At 39.9% G+C, this 16,375-nt stretch overlaps 1 protein-coding gene across 3 annotated transcripts in view; it reads left to right on the top strand.

The window, feature by feature from the left end:
* Positions 1–16,375, top strand: part of PTBP3 (polypyrimidine tract binding protein 3) — a 122,032-nt gene that overhangs the window by 3,093 nt on the left and 102,564 nt on the right. The window contains exon 2 of one of the 3 annotated variants that reach the window (XM_073345644.1): positions 4,761–4,794. The exons of 1 other annotated variant lie outside the window; for it this stretch is intronic. In XM_073345644.1, the coding sequence (XP_073201745.1) occupies positions 4,761–4,794 (34 nt within the window). Of the gene's footprint in view, positions 1–4,760; positions 4,795–16,375 lie in introns of those variants that run through there. One more of the 3 variants, XM_073345648.1, reaches the window with a different exon arrangement.

The raw sequence follows: 16,375 nt of genomic DNA, 5'->3' as shown, positions 1-16,375 counted from the left end.
CTTAGGGTTGTTAATATCTGCTTAGATGCTCAAAACTGAGATGACTTTGTTTCCAGTTTTTGGTGCCCATTTGAGACTTGAAGGAAGTTTTATATTTAGTGGGCACCTACAAGCACTCTGAAAATTGGGCTCCTTGTGGGTTTCTCAGATTGAAACGCCAAAATTGGTAGTCACTTTTGAAAACCTAAGCCTTCAAGAAAGGCATAATAATTTAAAATTTAGGATTGGATTCAGTTTAACCTGGTTTTATTCTTAAATTCTTAAGAACTTATTTCATAACAGAAAATCTTAATTATATAAATCTTCAAAATGATTAAAATATTTTATAGCACTGTGTTGAGAAAAGTTGCATTTTATGTATTGAAGCTTTTATGCAAACTGTACATACAGGAGGAACTTCATTTTTATGGCACACTAAGGTTAATTTATACCTAAAATCAATGCTTAGAATGCAAGATTATACTAAATCAGGGAGGATTCATGTGTTCCTCTATGAAGTTTGGAACTTGATCTTTGCAACATTGTTCTAATGCATGACAATCAGAAGGAGGAACAGATTCCCTCTTTCATTGTCCCAGTGGAATGTAGTAAAAGGGAAATTGCATTTTAATTACTTTAGATCCAGTAGCAAGATTAAAGGAAAAGTATAAATCACTTCATCTGTGATTGTGATTTTGGGGAGGGGGTTGGGTCTACCAAAAACAAAAGGAAAATATGTATTTTCAAATAAGCTCAGTTACTTTAGTTGCAACAATTGTTGCAACTAAAGTAATTGAGCTTATTTAAAAATGTTGGAACAGTACTGGAACAAGAAATACTGGAACAATAAAAATGAATTGAGTAAGCACAGTTATTAGGTATTCATTTACAAGATACATCCAGCCAGTTTGTTACTGGGTTCAGTCTCTAGCTGCAACTGCTTCCAGCTGACAAGGAATTCCACACACAATGTTTTAGCCTTAAAGCTGCAGTAATCTCTTGCTCACTATAATTCTTAAGGCTTCATAGGCCACAACTTTTGTTTAAATAAAGCTGAAGTGCATTATAAATCTAAACACTTTTTTGCACCAATTTAACTGCGTTTCTAAACCAGTATACTTAAATAGTGCAAAAATAATGTATAAACAAGACCTACTATGTAGAAAGAGCACCTATCCCAAGCTCTGGATGTTCTTGACAAACTTAAATATTTTTAATACATGGAGTTTGTCACTTACTAACAACACACCAGCAACAACATGCATACAACAAAAAATTAATAAACCACCACCAGTATTTCCTCAGCCATATTCCAGCTCCTGATGGGCCACAGAACATTCTCTAAAGGTTAACAAACTCTGGCTGTTATGAACCTGTGTGGGATGGACCCTAACACATTGCTCTGCCAACAGTCTCCCTCGATCTCTTGCACCGTTTGAGCTGTAGCTCAGGCACCTCCTGTGATCACAAATTATGATAACCATATAAAATAATATAGTGGTCTTCTGTGTGTGTGTGTTTTTTTAAAAGCAAATCTATGCCATAATTACATCAGGAAATGATAGAGTTGGATTTAATTGTGTAATGAAAATATGGTTAGAGCACAGTACTTGAAATTTTCTTACAGTGTACTCTGGATGATTCAACAGTTGCACAATATCTGTATCCTTGATGTCGTTTTGTCTGTGACTGAAGTGAAACATTGATAATTTTTTCTCGTAAATTCATGACGAGATCAAGCATTTGAACGCAGTTGTTGGTGCATGATTGAGTGTACTGGAATTTAAAACTTTGAAGGGATAGCTTGTTAATTGCAGGTGAATAGTCTCCTAGAGTTTTCAGCTTGTACTGAGGAGGAAAGAAGCTAATAGCTTAACTCTTGAGTATTTGAAAAATATAGCTCAGGAAATTGATTCTGTATGATATAATGTTCATAATGGTCTCTTTCAGTCTTAAAAGGTGTAGCTGTAGATGCAGAAGTATCCCTCAAGATTCTTTCCCCACGCTCTGAAAGGTCCCCTCTGACACACACCACATCTAAATGTTTTTAGAGCATGAACCATTGAGAACTAAAAACTTTGCTTAAATGTTCATTATTCTGTTTTGGGTAGTCTTGTGTTCCACAAGCTTAATTTTTCACAACACCTGAAGAAAATGGTTATTTTTTAAAATCTTGAACATGTGAAAATAAGAGTCTGTTTTAATGAGCATGCAAATAAAACTATTTTCAACAGAAGTGGTATAGTAACCAGGAGAGCAGGATGAAGGGGAAAAGAACACTTTCCTTGGTTTCTACTGTTAATCCAGTTTTCCCCAAACCTCTGTTCCAAAAGCTGGTGAATGAACATTCATCCATAAGTCAGTGGTGTAACCATTGATCTGACTGCTCTGAGGTGAATTTTCTTAGTCATAGCACTTAAAGTCAGTTCAACTTTCTGCCATGCTTATTCATTAAAAGACATGATGCATGCACAATGGAATTTAAACCGGTTAGGGAGGACACAGATCATCATGGCTCAGCAGCAAATTCTAGGAGCAACTGGATCAAAAGAACACAGCTTTAGTGTATTTAAAAAAAAAAAAAGTGTTCACTAAGAGCTTACAATTTAACCAAAGCATTACTAATTTTTTTATATGTGCAGTGTACACAGTCACAAGAGTGATGATCCAAAACTAGTATAACATTCAGATAGGAGCAGCAAAGTTGTTGGACTTTCTGGTCTATTCCCAAAGCAGGATCCTTTCTAAGGGATCATTGATTGGTAACCCCTTCGTTGTCTTTATATGGCAAATGTGCATATCGTTGGTGGTCACTTGCAGGATGGTCTTGTGCGGGTCATGAAATACAGCTCTTCCCCATAGGCTGCAGGAGAGAGCTATACAGAGCTGTTCTTCTGCTTTTCATAAGGATCTGGGACAGAGTTTCCCTCTAAACCCTTAGCACCACCCAGGATGTGGGAGATCTTGGTTCAATTCACTCTTCTCCCTGATATTTGGACATGTATTTCTCACCGGAGGTGTGTCTGCCCTGCCCATGGAACTAAAGAGTCAGTCTCTTTCTCTGGCACAATTCAATGATATAATTATTTATACAAACTGGAACAGCTTCAACAAGAGAGATTGAGAGACCCATGTTAGAAAACTTCTCAAATATAAACAGAGTATGATTCACTATTGTCTTCTTGAGACGCCAAGTAGCTTGAAACAATGAATTTTAGAGGTTTGCCCTTTGCCCTTCATTCATTTCATTGGGGTGTTGAGAACTCTAAAGCTTAGAGATGGTACTAATACCAGTATTAAGGCCTGGCTTACATCTAAAACATAGGTTGACCTACCTACATAGCACAGGGGGTAAAAAATTTACCCTACAGTGTTACAGTAGGAAAGCTGCAGTGGTGTTGCTGAGCTGCTGTAGTGTAGACATATCCATAAGTACTGTATTTTATTGCTGTTCAGTTAAATGGATGGTATGGGGTAGGGTATGGAAGTGTTTCCCACTGGGAATGGGAATTGGAAGTTGCTGCAGGGAAGGAAATGCAGGAGAAAGAACAGAGGGACAGTCAGGGAAGTGGTTGAAAAATGGAGAAAGGAGAATAGAAAGGGAAGACGAGACAAGAATAGTGGGTGTCATAAATGTAAGCATATTTTCCCCACTGAGTGAAGCTGGATATCAGATAGCACTGAAGAAATAGTAACTGAACTTTTAGCTAATCTATAAAGGTCATATATTCTACCATCCATCTTTATGCAAATTTTTCATTGACATTAGTGGGACTGAGAATAGCACGTAGTCCTAAATTTATATCCCAGTCCAGTGTTGTGAACTCTCATGATTTTATTGCCACTCTTGCCACATTTGGTGTATTCGTAAAAGCCTCAGGTTCTGGAGTCATGTGGTTAGGTGAGAATCTCAGCTTTCATTTATAAAAGTTCATTCCTGGCCCTCATGGTTGCAGAGAAAAGCTTAAAAACATAATTTCTGAAGACTCAAAATCAGAAGGCAAATACTAGGCAAAAACAGAAAGCAAAAACCTTCCCCCCCCCTTTTTTTTTTTTAAAAATCTTTGTGATTTTGTGGGCCTGATTTAACATTTTTGGCCACTTAGTTTCAGCATTGCCAACCCCATAGTTTAAAAAGTTGAATTCTTTCTACAGAATTAGTTTGATACCCCTAACTTAGTTTCTGGTGAAGCAGTTGAGGGTAGGAAAGGACAGATTTAATTGAGATCCTCTTGATTGACATATTTTCATGACATTTTCCTGATCTGCGGGAGGAAATGATTTTTTAAAATGTAACTTTCTCACTTCTGTAAAATCTATACATACACGCTCAGTTTTGAAGAACAGTGGAAATTTGGGCTACAAAAATAGACTTGATACATACTTGTAATTCCAGGGGCAGGGGAGAAATAAATGTTACAGTCCAGTGTTCCTTTTACTTTTACTTTTTTGAGGGTGTGTATGGAGGAATTATGTCAAAATGAAAAATTACATAATTGTATATGCCCTTTTTACAGTGACTGAGCGGAATTGCTATCACTTGCTGTGCTCCCACCAGCTAAAACTTTGCTTTATTTCATACTGTGCATTACTAGATTATCCAGTTTCCTTTGCAAAAAACAAAATAAAACAAACAAAAAAATTCCACAGCTCATCACATTCTTTCCTTTATAATTTATAACAATGTTTTTCTTTCTTTCTTTAACCTTATTTATCACTGCCTTTGCAATAACTTGCTCTCTAACTTTTTCCATTTTCTCTCTTCATTTTTTTTCATACAGTGTTGTTACAGATCTTATAGCAGTCGGTTTAAAGGTAGGAATCTTTTTCTGTCCTTCCATATGCACTTGTTACCCTCTTTATTTATAGCACTTCTGTTTCTTGTTGATACCATATTGATGTTCATATCAATCATGTATTATTGTGCTATTTATGTCTTAGCAATGTTCCTGTACCTTTATTTCAGCCTTCAACATTTTTTAAAAAACTGAGCGTTCAGCAGTCAATCTCCTGTCCTTTATGAGTCCATATGAGTTTTTCTTACCAAACTTTAAAATGTTGATTCACTGGAAATTGAGTTTAGTGTTACAAATAGATATTGTTTATGAAGAGCAGTAATAGCTTGTATTCTGCACTCAGGACCAAGGACATAGAAAACTGGGACAGGGACATTTGGTGTCAGGTTTTTTTTGCTTCTGTTTAAGGCCCATTACATATGTTTTCAGTCTGAGACTCTAGTTCTCAAGCCCAGTTTACATTCAGATTTTGTGCATGATGCGTTAAGAAACTGGAGTCTTACAATTGTGTTTAAAAATGCCAAATTACAAATATTTGCACTGTAAAAAGATAAACAAAAGAAATAGTATTTTTCAGTTCGCCTCATACAAGTACTGTAGTGCAATCTCTTTGTCGTGAAAGTGTAACTTCCAAATGTAGGTTTTTTGTTGTTGCATCACTGCACTCAAAAAGAAAACAGTGTAAAACTGTAGAGCCTACAGGTCCACTCAGTCTTACTTCTTGTTCAGCCAGGCATGAAGACAGACAAGTTTGTTTACATTTAAGGGAGATAATGCTGTTTGCTTTTTATTTACAATGTCACCTGAACGTAAGAACAGGCATTTGCATGGCACTTTTGTAGCTGGCGTTGCAGGGTATTTATAGATATGCTAAACATTCGTATGCCCCTTCATTTTTCAGCCGCCATTCCAGAAGACATGCTTCCATGCTGCTGATGTTCATTTAGAAAAAAAAAATGCATTAATTAAATTTGTGACTAAACTCCTTGGGGGAGAATTGTATGTCTGTTTTACCTGCGTTCTGCCATATATTTCATGTTATAGCAGTCTCGGATGATGACCCAGCATGTGTTCATTTTAAGAACACTTTCACAGCAGAATTGACAAAACACAAAGAAGGTACCAATGTGAGATTTCTAAAAAGAGCGACAGCACTCAGTCCAAGGTTTAAGAATCTGAAGTGCCTTCCAAAATCTTGAGGGACGAAGTGTGGAGCATGGTTTTCAGAAGTCTTAAAAGAGTAACACTCAGATGCAGAAACTGCAGAATGCAAACGATCCAAAAAAAAAAAAATCAACCTTCTGCTGGTGGCATCTGACTCAGATGATGAATATGAGCATGTATCAGTCTGCTCTGCTTTGGATCTTTATCAAGCAAAACCCATCATCAGCATGGACCCATGTTCTCTGGAATGGTGGTTGAAGCATGAAGGGACATATGAATCTTCAGCGCATGTGGCATGTAAATATCTTGCAATGCTGGCTACACTGTTGCCATGCGAGTGCCTGTTCTCACTTTCAGGTGACATTGTAAACCAGAGCAGGCAGAATTATCTTCTGCAAATTTTAACCACACTTTGTTTGTCTGAGCGATTTGGCTGAAGTAGGATTGAGTGAGCTTTTAGGCTCTGAAGTTTTACATTTCATTTTTGAATGCAGTTTTTTTTGTACATAATTCTACATTTGTAAGTTCAACTTTTATGATAGAGATTGTACTACAGTACTTGTATTAGGTGAATTGAAAAATGCTGTTTCTTTTGTTTTTAAAAGGTGCAAATATTTGTAATCAAAATAAATATATAGTGAGCACTGTACACTTTGTATCCTGTGTTGTAATTGAAATCAATATATTTGAAAATGTAGAAAACATCCAAAATATTTAAATAAATGGTATTCTATTATTGTTTAACAGCGCGATTAATCGAGAGAAATTTTTTTAATTGCTTGACAGCCCTAATTCATAGGTAGACAGATTGCCTCACAGACTCTAAACGTTTAAAGTCATGTTTGTGTACGTAGGACTTGACATTTTGGCATGTAAGTATTTTTAGGCTTATGCACAATGATTTTCAAAGATCCAAGATTGGGCGTGCAGTACCATACCATCAGATCACACAAAAAAGTGAGGGAGGTGGGGTAGGAATCTGGTAATTAGATAAAATTTTTAAGTTTGGTGAGGGTGAGTACCGTTCTGGTTGATCAGCTCTAGAATGAAATCCCATGACTAAAAACTAGATAGGTGGGTGGGGAAATAAATTAGATAATATCTCCTTTAGAGTTTTGGGAGAAAACGCTCTTGAGCATTGAGATCAATGTTCTATGGACAGAAGGGGGACTCTTTCTCAGGAGTATATTCTAGTTGACTTTCTTCTTTCTAAAGTATTTCCCCCCCAGTAAAAGCATGAGGAAAAGACTGAATTTGATTTTTAGTAAGCAGATTTGATGGGTTAAACTAGAGGGGTAATTCATCTTTTTATGTAAAAAAAAAAAAAATCATAACCATGATGCAACAGGCTCATTGAACACAGCATAAATTCAGAGCACATTATAAAGAGAAACTATCACCACATTTTTATCCTTTTGAGATCGAGCTTCAAATAGAATCCTTGCCTATAGGTCTTGACATCTTCCTAGTTTCAGGAGCTGTAGAGGGAATCCATATAGATAAGTGTCAGCCTTTAAGCCAAACACAATATTTAAATAATGAAAAGATACTTTTTTTTAGTATCATGCCTTGGTTACATGTATAATACTTGCAGTCTCAGTTATCCACATTAATTGTATATATCTTGATTCTGTAATATAGCTACACATAGGCAGAGAACCACAAAGCAGAGTTTTGCTGGACTGTGTAGAGGTTCTTATATTGTAATACCTATAGAGCATTAGTTGCTGTACAAAATTGAAAGATACAGTCTTGTATCTTGCTTATTTCATATTCATGGTTTGTACTTACCACTTAAGCACTTTGAGGAACAGTGAACACAATAGAAAAAATCTTAAATGTGTTAAATTTACTATATAAGAGTCATATAACTGCGAGCAAAGGATATGACTAAATTACTCTAGAAATTTTTGTTAACTTCTTGGCCAGGTCCAAGATGATGTTTTTGGTGGCAATTACTAACGCAAGGAGGGTTTCAGAACTTTAGGCTCTCCTACCCTTTCATGGCCTTTCATAAGGACAGGGTGTTCCCTAGGCCAGTGGCTCTCAACCCTTCCAGACGACTGTATCCCTTTCAGGAGTCTGATTTGTCTTGCATACCCCAAGTTTCTCCTCACTTAAAAACTGCTTGCTTACAAAATCAGACACAAAAATACAATAGCGTGTCATAGCACACTATTACTGAAAAATTGCTTACTTTCTCATTTTTACCATATAATTATAAATCAATTATAAAATAAACAATTCAGTGTATACTATATAAAGCCGTATAAATAAGTCATTGTGTGACATTTTAATTTGTAGTGACTTCACTACTGCTTTTTATGTGGCCTGTTATAAAACTAAGCAAATATCTAGAAGAGTTGATGTACCACTTGGAAGACCTCTGGATATGCGTATCCCTGGTTGAGAAGCACTGCCCTAGGCAACATCCTAAGTTCATGCCTAAAGTAGTGTCAGCCTTTCTTCTAAACCAAACCATTAACTTTCTGGTGTTTCCCCCCCAAAGCCCCATTTGTGTAAGGCAAAAGAAGCACCTCCATATCTTGGATGTTCGTAGAGCCCTGGTGTTTTTCTTGGACCATACAAGACCCTTTAGATCTTTCCTCAGACCTTGTGGCTTATGCTGAAAGAGCTAAGGATCAACCAGTGTCATCTCGGCAAATCTCGCTGGGCTTCTGACTGTCAAATTCTGGTACGAGCTTGCTGAAGTGTCTCCTCCATCAAGAAAAACAGCTCACTCCATCAGAACTTAGTGCACCACTTCAGCTTTCCTGAGCAATGTTCCAATAGTGGATATATGCAAGGGAGCAACAGAGTCATCTGTGTATACCTTTCTGTTCATTATACCATCACTCAGTCCTCTCTTGATGATGCCAGCTTTGGCAAGTCAGTGTGGTGGTCTCTCCTCAGATGATCTGAAGTCTCCCCACCTGTAAATGAACTGCTGACGTCACCTACAATGGAGTGAGCGTGCGCGTGTGTGCACAATCTACCTTCAGTGGACATGGAGAACAGTTTTTTTTGGTCTGATTCATTTGGAAGCTAAAAAATACATATCAGGTTTATGTTCAATGATTTAACCAGTGTAAAAAAAATTAGTTTCAAAAGTGCTTTGTAGTCACGTAATAGGAATCCTATCTAGTGTTTTGCCTGGAAGGAGGATGTGTGGAAAAAGAGTTTAGTTCACTTTAATTAACTGCAGGGAGTTATGGACCTTCATTTATTTGTAATTACAATCTGTGAATGGTATTCCAAGACCTAATGAAGGCATGCAGCCTGAAACAGGCTGCTGGATGAGCAAACCACTGAGCCTCACCACTAGAGCTCAGGTCTACTTACAAACCCAACCCCTTCAACATATAGGAAAGAGTATTACTCCGCATAACATCTGCAGGTTCAGGAGGCCAAACAGCCACTTTGCAATAAATATAACAGCTATCATGATAGTGAAATAAGATAAGTCTGGTTCTTTGTCTTTGACTTTTTTTTCTGTTGGTGGCATCCCACCATCTGCCAACCAGTAAGTTCTGACACAGACTTTGTTCAAGTTCCATTTTTTTTCTAGCTATGCAGGTTTCTCTTGTTTTGTTCAGATTAGCTGCTCAGAATATTTTCTGTTTTTGTATTGTTTGATATTGGCTTCCTGTTTTCAAGTAGAGGTAGTTTGAATAACTTGTCAAGATTCTTAAATGAACTATGTAATGTCTTACCAATCTATTCATGAATCACCATAGGATTGTGGACTTAGGTATCATTTGAGCCTTTAAGAGAATGATCACTGTAACTCCAGCTTCTCAAATACTATCTCTTAAAAATGTATTGTTGGTCATCATTTTGAATATGAAGAACTAAAGATTCAGGCCCTGTTGGCTACTTTTCTCCTAAGCCACATTTCCTACCATGGGAAGCTAGGTTGTGTGGATTGGGAACTCTTAATTACTGCCTCTTGTTATAGTGTGTATAGCAACACTCATTTTTTCATGTTCTGTGTGTGTGTATTTTCCTACTGTATTTGCCACTGCATGCATCTGATGAAGTGGATTTTAGCCCACGAAAGCTTATGCTCAAATTTTAGTCTCTAAGGTGCCACAAGTACTCCTCATTCTTTTTCCTGATACAGACTAACACGGCTACCACTTTGAAACCTGTCTCTAGACTGTAGTTTATAAAAATAAGTTCATAAAAGTAAGTTCAGATAAATTCTGCTCATCTTGTGTAAGTGGATACAACCTTATATACAAACATTATGACCTTGTGGGTGTCTCTTATCTCATAGTCCTGAAACTTGTTCCATCAGGCCAAAAACAATATGTCTGAGGAATGTGTCTATCTCAGAGGTATGCAAGGTTGCAACTTGGAGTCAGTTTGAGCATTTATGCAGCATTATTCTCTAGACTTGGCAACTAGATATGCTGTCCAATTTGGGAGAATAGTCCATCAGTTTTCAGCTAGCTCTTTACAGGCTGACGTTATTGGAGGTTAATCTCCCCAAAGTGGAAGCATCCTTGACATCTCCAAAGAACTAGATACAGAAGATAACTCTTGTACTCCCGCAACTTTAATTTTGCCTCTGTAGTAGTGAGTGGAAGACTTGTACTGAAAAGAATGTGGGGCTGTTCTCTCCAATAAAATATTTCTTTCAATTTTTGTCCCAGTTTTGGTCAGTTCAGTCTTAAATAAACTATTTCATTTCCTTACTACATTAAAGAAACAACTGCAGAATCCAGGCCTTTCTGCTTTTGTTTTCTCCCAGTATGCTAATCTCAGACTATGTTGCAGAAGGTCATGTGGGGAGAAGAGAGGAAAATGTGGCTTTTTACAGATGACACCTTTTTTTGTTTTTTTTGTTTAACATGTAAGTATTCCTTGTATCATATACAGCAGGGTAATGAATTTATGTGAATTTACTAGGAAAAAAGCCAGCACTGGAGATTGGCGAGCAACTGGAAATTTGCAAAATATCCAGAAAATCTATTTAGTTTGTGGAGAGAGAGGAACTAACTGCTGAAATGTAGGTTTCCATGGTTTTTGGAACCAAATAAATGCAGTGAGTTTTTGATTCACCATAATAAAATATAAGAAATATCTAGTGTTTTTCCCCTTTAAAATTGTATAATACTTCCATCAATCTTGCAAAACTGTCGAAAGAGCTTATCAGCATGGGGAGAAATCTAATTCACCTTTATTTGCATAAGAAAATGACAATCCCTACTCAATAAAATCATGCACATATTAAGTGTGCAAATATTCATCTGGACACACACTATATGCCTATTTCTTATCCTTTTCACTCTGATCAAGTAGGTCACACTCTGACAAGCCCCATTTGTATTGTTGATACAGATACTCCATCCATTACTCACTCACCTTTCATGTCTGAGACATCAGTTATCTTCCCTTTCCCACCAAATCCATTACATCTCGGCAGAAGCACTTCAAAACCACAGTCACTCATCTGTTCCCCTATTGCCAGGTGCCTGACCTAGCTTCTTGAATGCTCCCTTTTAGAATCATAGCCTGCATTCTCCAGAGGGACTGAGGGTTCTGCCTTATTCCCTGCATGTTTATGGAGAAGCACACTAGAGCTTTTGGGCTCTTTGACCCTTCCCTGGATGGGGAACTAAGGGCTTGGCTACACTTGGGAGATACAGCGCAATAAAGGAGCCCCGGGCTCACTAGCTCACTACCTGTCCACACTGGCAAGACACGTAGAGCGCTCTGACTCTGCGGCTACAGCGCTGTTGATACTCCACCTCAGCGAGTGGAATAATGTTTGCTGCGCCCTCGCTGGAGCACCGCAGCACCACTTTAAACGAGGTGTTGCTTTACTGCACTCTGATCAGCCTCTGGAAACGTCCCATAATCCCCTTAAGTCAAGTGGCCACTCCTGTCATTGTTTGGAATCGGCTATAGGAATACAGAAATGCCCTTTGAAAGCTCCGTTTCTGACAGCCAGCTGCTTATCTGCTCCGAGACAAAGCAACCATTAGTTTGGAATACTGTGTGAGAGAGAGGCGACGGGGGCGGGTCTGTTGCTGTTTGAACTTACAAGACAGCATGCTGACGTGATCTCAGCCCCCCCTAAAACCCACTCTCTCTCCCCGACATATACACAACAGACTCCATCACACCCCACCCCACCCATTTGAAAAGCACGTTGCAGCCACTTCCATGCTGGGATAGCTGCCCATAATGCACCACTCCCAGTGCCGCTGCAAGTGCCGCAAATGTGGCCACGCCAGAGCACTTGAAGCTGTCAGTGTGGACAGACTGCAGCGGTTTCCCTACTGTGCTCTACGAAGGCTGGTTTAACTCAAAGCGCTCTACATCTGCAAGTGTAGCCATGCCCTAAAGCTATAGCTACACTAGAGAGCTTACAGCTGCACTGCTGTAAGCTCTCTAGTGTAGCCAATCTAAGACGACAGAAGAGAGCTCTCCCGTCAATGTAATTAATCCACCTCCAACGGTCAGCGGTAGTTATGCTGATGGGAGAAACTCTCCCACTGACATAATGCTATCCACACTGGCTCTTAGGTCGGTGGCTCTTATGTCGCTCAGGGGGGTGGCTTATTCATACCCTTGAGCAACATAAGTTAGATCAGTATAAGTGGTAGTGTAGACATAGCCTGAGTCTTAAGTCTGCCTCCAGAGGCATAGGGAATTAGAAACTAGGGTCAGTTGTGGGATAAACGCTGCAAGGCAACAGAATGGGAGGAGTCCCTTAGATTTATTAATCTCAGCTAGCAGAAAGGTGAGGCTAGAATAGCCCTGGCCTAGGAGAGGGGAAGTATGAAAGAACTAGGATTGTGGGGAATGTAGGAGTGTGGGGAAAGGCTCATCCCAGCTGAACAGCAGAGCACATGGATGAACAGTTGTAAAGTCTACAGTCCAAGCAGTGCAATAGCAGAAGCTGTTCTCTTATTAACTAAGAAAACAATCAGCAGTTCCCACTGCCTGGCAGATGCAGTATCAGTTATACGTGGTACACATTTTTTAAGGTTTTCGCAACCATGAGGGCTTGAAACTTGACCATTTCTGTACGTGAAATTTGAGATTCTGTACAAGCTGAAGGAGATGGTTCAACTTGTATTGGACAACATTGTATTTGCCATGGATGAGCATGACTTCTTTTTAGTGGCTGGTTTGTATATAATTAACAGTAGAATTCCAGACAGCTCATTGCATAGACTAACGTTTTGAATGGCTTTTCCTGGCTCAGTAGAAATTTTTCTGTTCCTTTCCAGAAATGTCGTTATATCTTAAGTGTGTGTAACAAGTGTGTCAAATATTCAAAAGAAAAGTGACAAAGGTCAGCACGATCCACACAATTCAGAAATTGCCATGTCTTTTTTTTAAAAAAACACTATCATTTGTTTAATATGTTTATCAGCAGTAGAGCAGAATAGTAGTGTATAAATTAGGGCTTGCAATAGGGAGTATCACAGTTTGTCATCTGTTGAACCATCAAATGAGATTTTGCATTCATAGAATCATAGAATATCAGGGTTGGAAGGGACCTCAGGAGGTCATCTAGTCCAACCCCCTGCTCAAAGCAGGACCGATCCCCAACTAAATCATCCCAGCCATGGCTTTGTCAAGCCTGACCTTAAAAATATCTAAGGAAGGAGATTCCACCACCTCCCTAGGTAACGCATTCCAGAGTTTCACCACCCTCCTAGTGAAAAAGTTTTTCCTAATATCCAACCTAAACCTCCCCCACTGCAACTTGAGACCATTACTCCTTGTTCTGTCATCAGCTACCACTGAGAACAGTCTAGAACCATCCTCTTTGGAACCCCCTTTCAGGCAGTTGAAAGCAGCTATCAAATCCCCCCTCATTCTTCTCTTCTGCAGACTAAACAATCCCAGTTCCCTCAGCCTCTCCTCATAAGTCATGTGTTCCAGTCCCCTAATCATTTTTGTTGCCCTCCTCTGGACTCTTTCCAATTTTTCGACATCCTTCTTGTAGTGTGGGGCCCAAAACTGGACACAGTACTCCAGATGAGGCCTCACCAATGTCGAATAGAGGGGAAGTCCCTCAATCTGCTGGCAATGCCCCTACATATACATCCCAAAATGCCATTGGCCTTCTTTGCAACAAGGGCATACTGTTAACTCCTATCCAGCTTCTCGTCCACTGTAACCCCTAGGTCCTTTTCTGCAGAACTGCTGCTGAGCCATTCGGTCCCTAGTCTGTAGCAGTGCATGGGATTCTTCTGTCCTAAGTGCAAGACTCTGCACTTGTCCTTGTTAAACGTCATCAGATTTCTTTTGGTCCAATCCTCCAATTTGTCTAGGTCCCTCTGTATCCTATCCCTACCCTCCAGCGTATCTATCTCTCCTCCCAGTTTAGTGTCATCTGCAAACTTGCTGTGGGTGCAATCCATACCATCCTCCAGATCATTTATGAAGATATTGAACAAAACTGGCCCGAGGAGCGACCCTTGGGGCACTCCACTTGATCCCGGCTGCCAACTAGACATGGAGCCATTGATCACTACCCGTTGAGCCCGACAATCTAGCCAACTTTCTACCCACCTTATAGTGCATTCATCCAGCCCATACTTCTTTAACTTGCTGGCAAGAATACTGTGGGAGACCGTGTCAAAAGCTTTGCTAAAGTCAAGGAACAACACGCCCACTGCTTTCCCCTCATCCACAGAGCCAGTTATCTCTTCATAGAAGGCAATTTAGATTAGTCAGGCATGACTTGCCCTTGGTGAATCCATGCTGACTGTTCCTGATAACTTTCCTATCCTCTAAGTGCTTCAGAATTGATTCCTTGAGGACCTGCTCCATGATTTTTCCAGGGACTGTGGTGATGCTGACTGGCCTGTAGTTCCCAGGATCCTCCTCCTTCCCTTTTTTAAAGATGGGCACTACATTGGCCTTTTTCCAGTCATCCGGGACTTCCCCGGATTGCCATGAGTTTTCAAAGATAATGGTCAATGGCTCTGCAATCACATCCGCCAACTCCTTTAGCACTCTCGGATGCAACGCATCTGGCCCCATGGACTTGTGCTTGTCCAGCTTTTCTAAATAGTCCTGAACCACCTCTTTCTCCACAGAGGGCTGGTCACCTCCTCCCCATGCTGTGCTGCCCAGTGCAGTAGTTTGGGAGCTGACCTTGTTTGTGAAGACAGAGGCAAAAAAAAGCATTGAGTACATCAGCTTTCTCCACATCCTCTGTCACTAGGTTGCCTCCCTCATTCAGTAAGGGGCCCACACTTTCCTTGACTTTCTTCTTGTTGCTAACATACCTGAAGAAACCCTTCTTGTTAGTTTTAACATCTCTTGCAAGCTGAAACTCCAGGTGTGATTTGGCCTTCTTGATTTCACTCCTGCATCCCCGAGCAATATTTTTATACTCTTCCCTGGTCATTTGTCCAATCTTCTACTTCTTGTAAGCTTCTTTTTTGTGTTCAAGATCAGCAAGGATTTCACTGTTAAGCGAAGCTGGTCGCCTGCCATATTTACTGTTCTTTCTACAGATCGGGATGGTTTGTCCCTGTAACCTCAATAAGGATTCTTTAAAATACAGCCAACTCTCCTGGACTCCTTTCCCCCTCATATTATTCTCCCAGGGGATCCTGCCCATCTGTTCCCTGAGGGAGTCAGTCTGCTTTTCTGAAGTCCAGGGTCCGTATTGTGCTGCTCTCCTTTCTTCCCTGTGTCAGGATCCTGAACTCGATCATCTCATGGTCACTGCCTCCCATGTTCCCATCCACTTTAGCTTCCCCTACTAATTCTTCCCAGTTTGTGAGCAGCAGGTCAAGAAGAGCTCTGCCCCTAGTTGGTTCCTCCAGCACTTGCACCAGGAAATTGTCCCCTACCCTTTCCAAAAACTTCTTGGATTGTCTGTGCACCGCTGTATTGCTCTCCCAGCAGATATCAGGGTGATTGAAGTGTCCCATGAGAACCAGGGTCTGCGATCTAGTAACTTCTGTGAGTTGCTGGAAGAAAGCCTCGTCCACTTCATCCCCCTGGTCCGGTGGTCTATAGCAGACTCCCACCACGACATCAGCCTTGTTGCTCACACTTCTAAACTTCCTAAATGTATATGACAGAAGGGGGAGTCCATTCAGCCCTCTATCAGTGATGCAGCAACCCAACTTCTGATAATTGCAATTAATATTTCTAGCTAATTGAGTTCATTTTATTATTCTTACTGTCATTGCAGAATCAGAGAAACTATTTTCCTTACTCAAATGAAAAGATTAAAATTCTGAGATTTGGTGATCCCGAAGAAGTAGAAAGGTGCAGAGGAAGGGAGTGCATAAGGGGCAATGAGAGAGAGGGAGTGGCTAGACAGGATAAAGCAGTGGTTTTCAAACTATTTTTTTCTGGTCGACCCAGTTGAGAAAAATTATTGATGCCTTTCACACAGCGGAGCTGGGGATGAGCGGTTTGGGGTGTGGGAGGGGTTCAGGGCT

Source organism: Lepidochelys kempii, chromosome 5, assembly GCF_965140265.1.
Source record: "Lepidochelys kempii isolate rLepKem1 chromosome 5, rLepKem1.hap2, whole genome shotgun sequence".
Lineage (NCBI taxonomy): Eukaryota > Metazoa > Chordata > Testudines > Cheloniidae > Lepidochelys > Lepidochelys kempii.
Note: the sequence above shows the minus strand (reverse complement) of the source record. Positions and strands in the feature narration are given on the sequence as shown.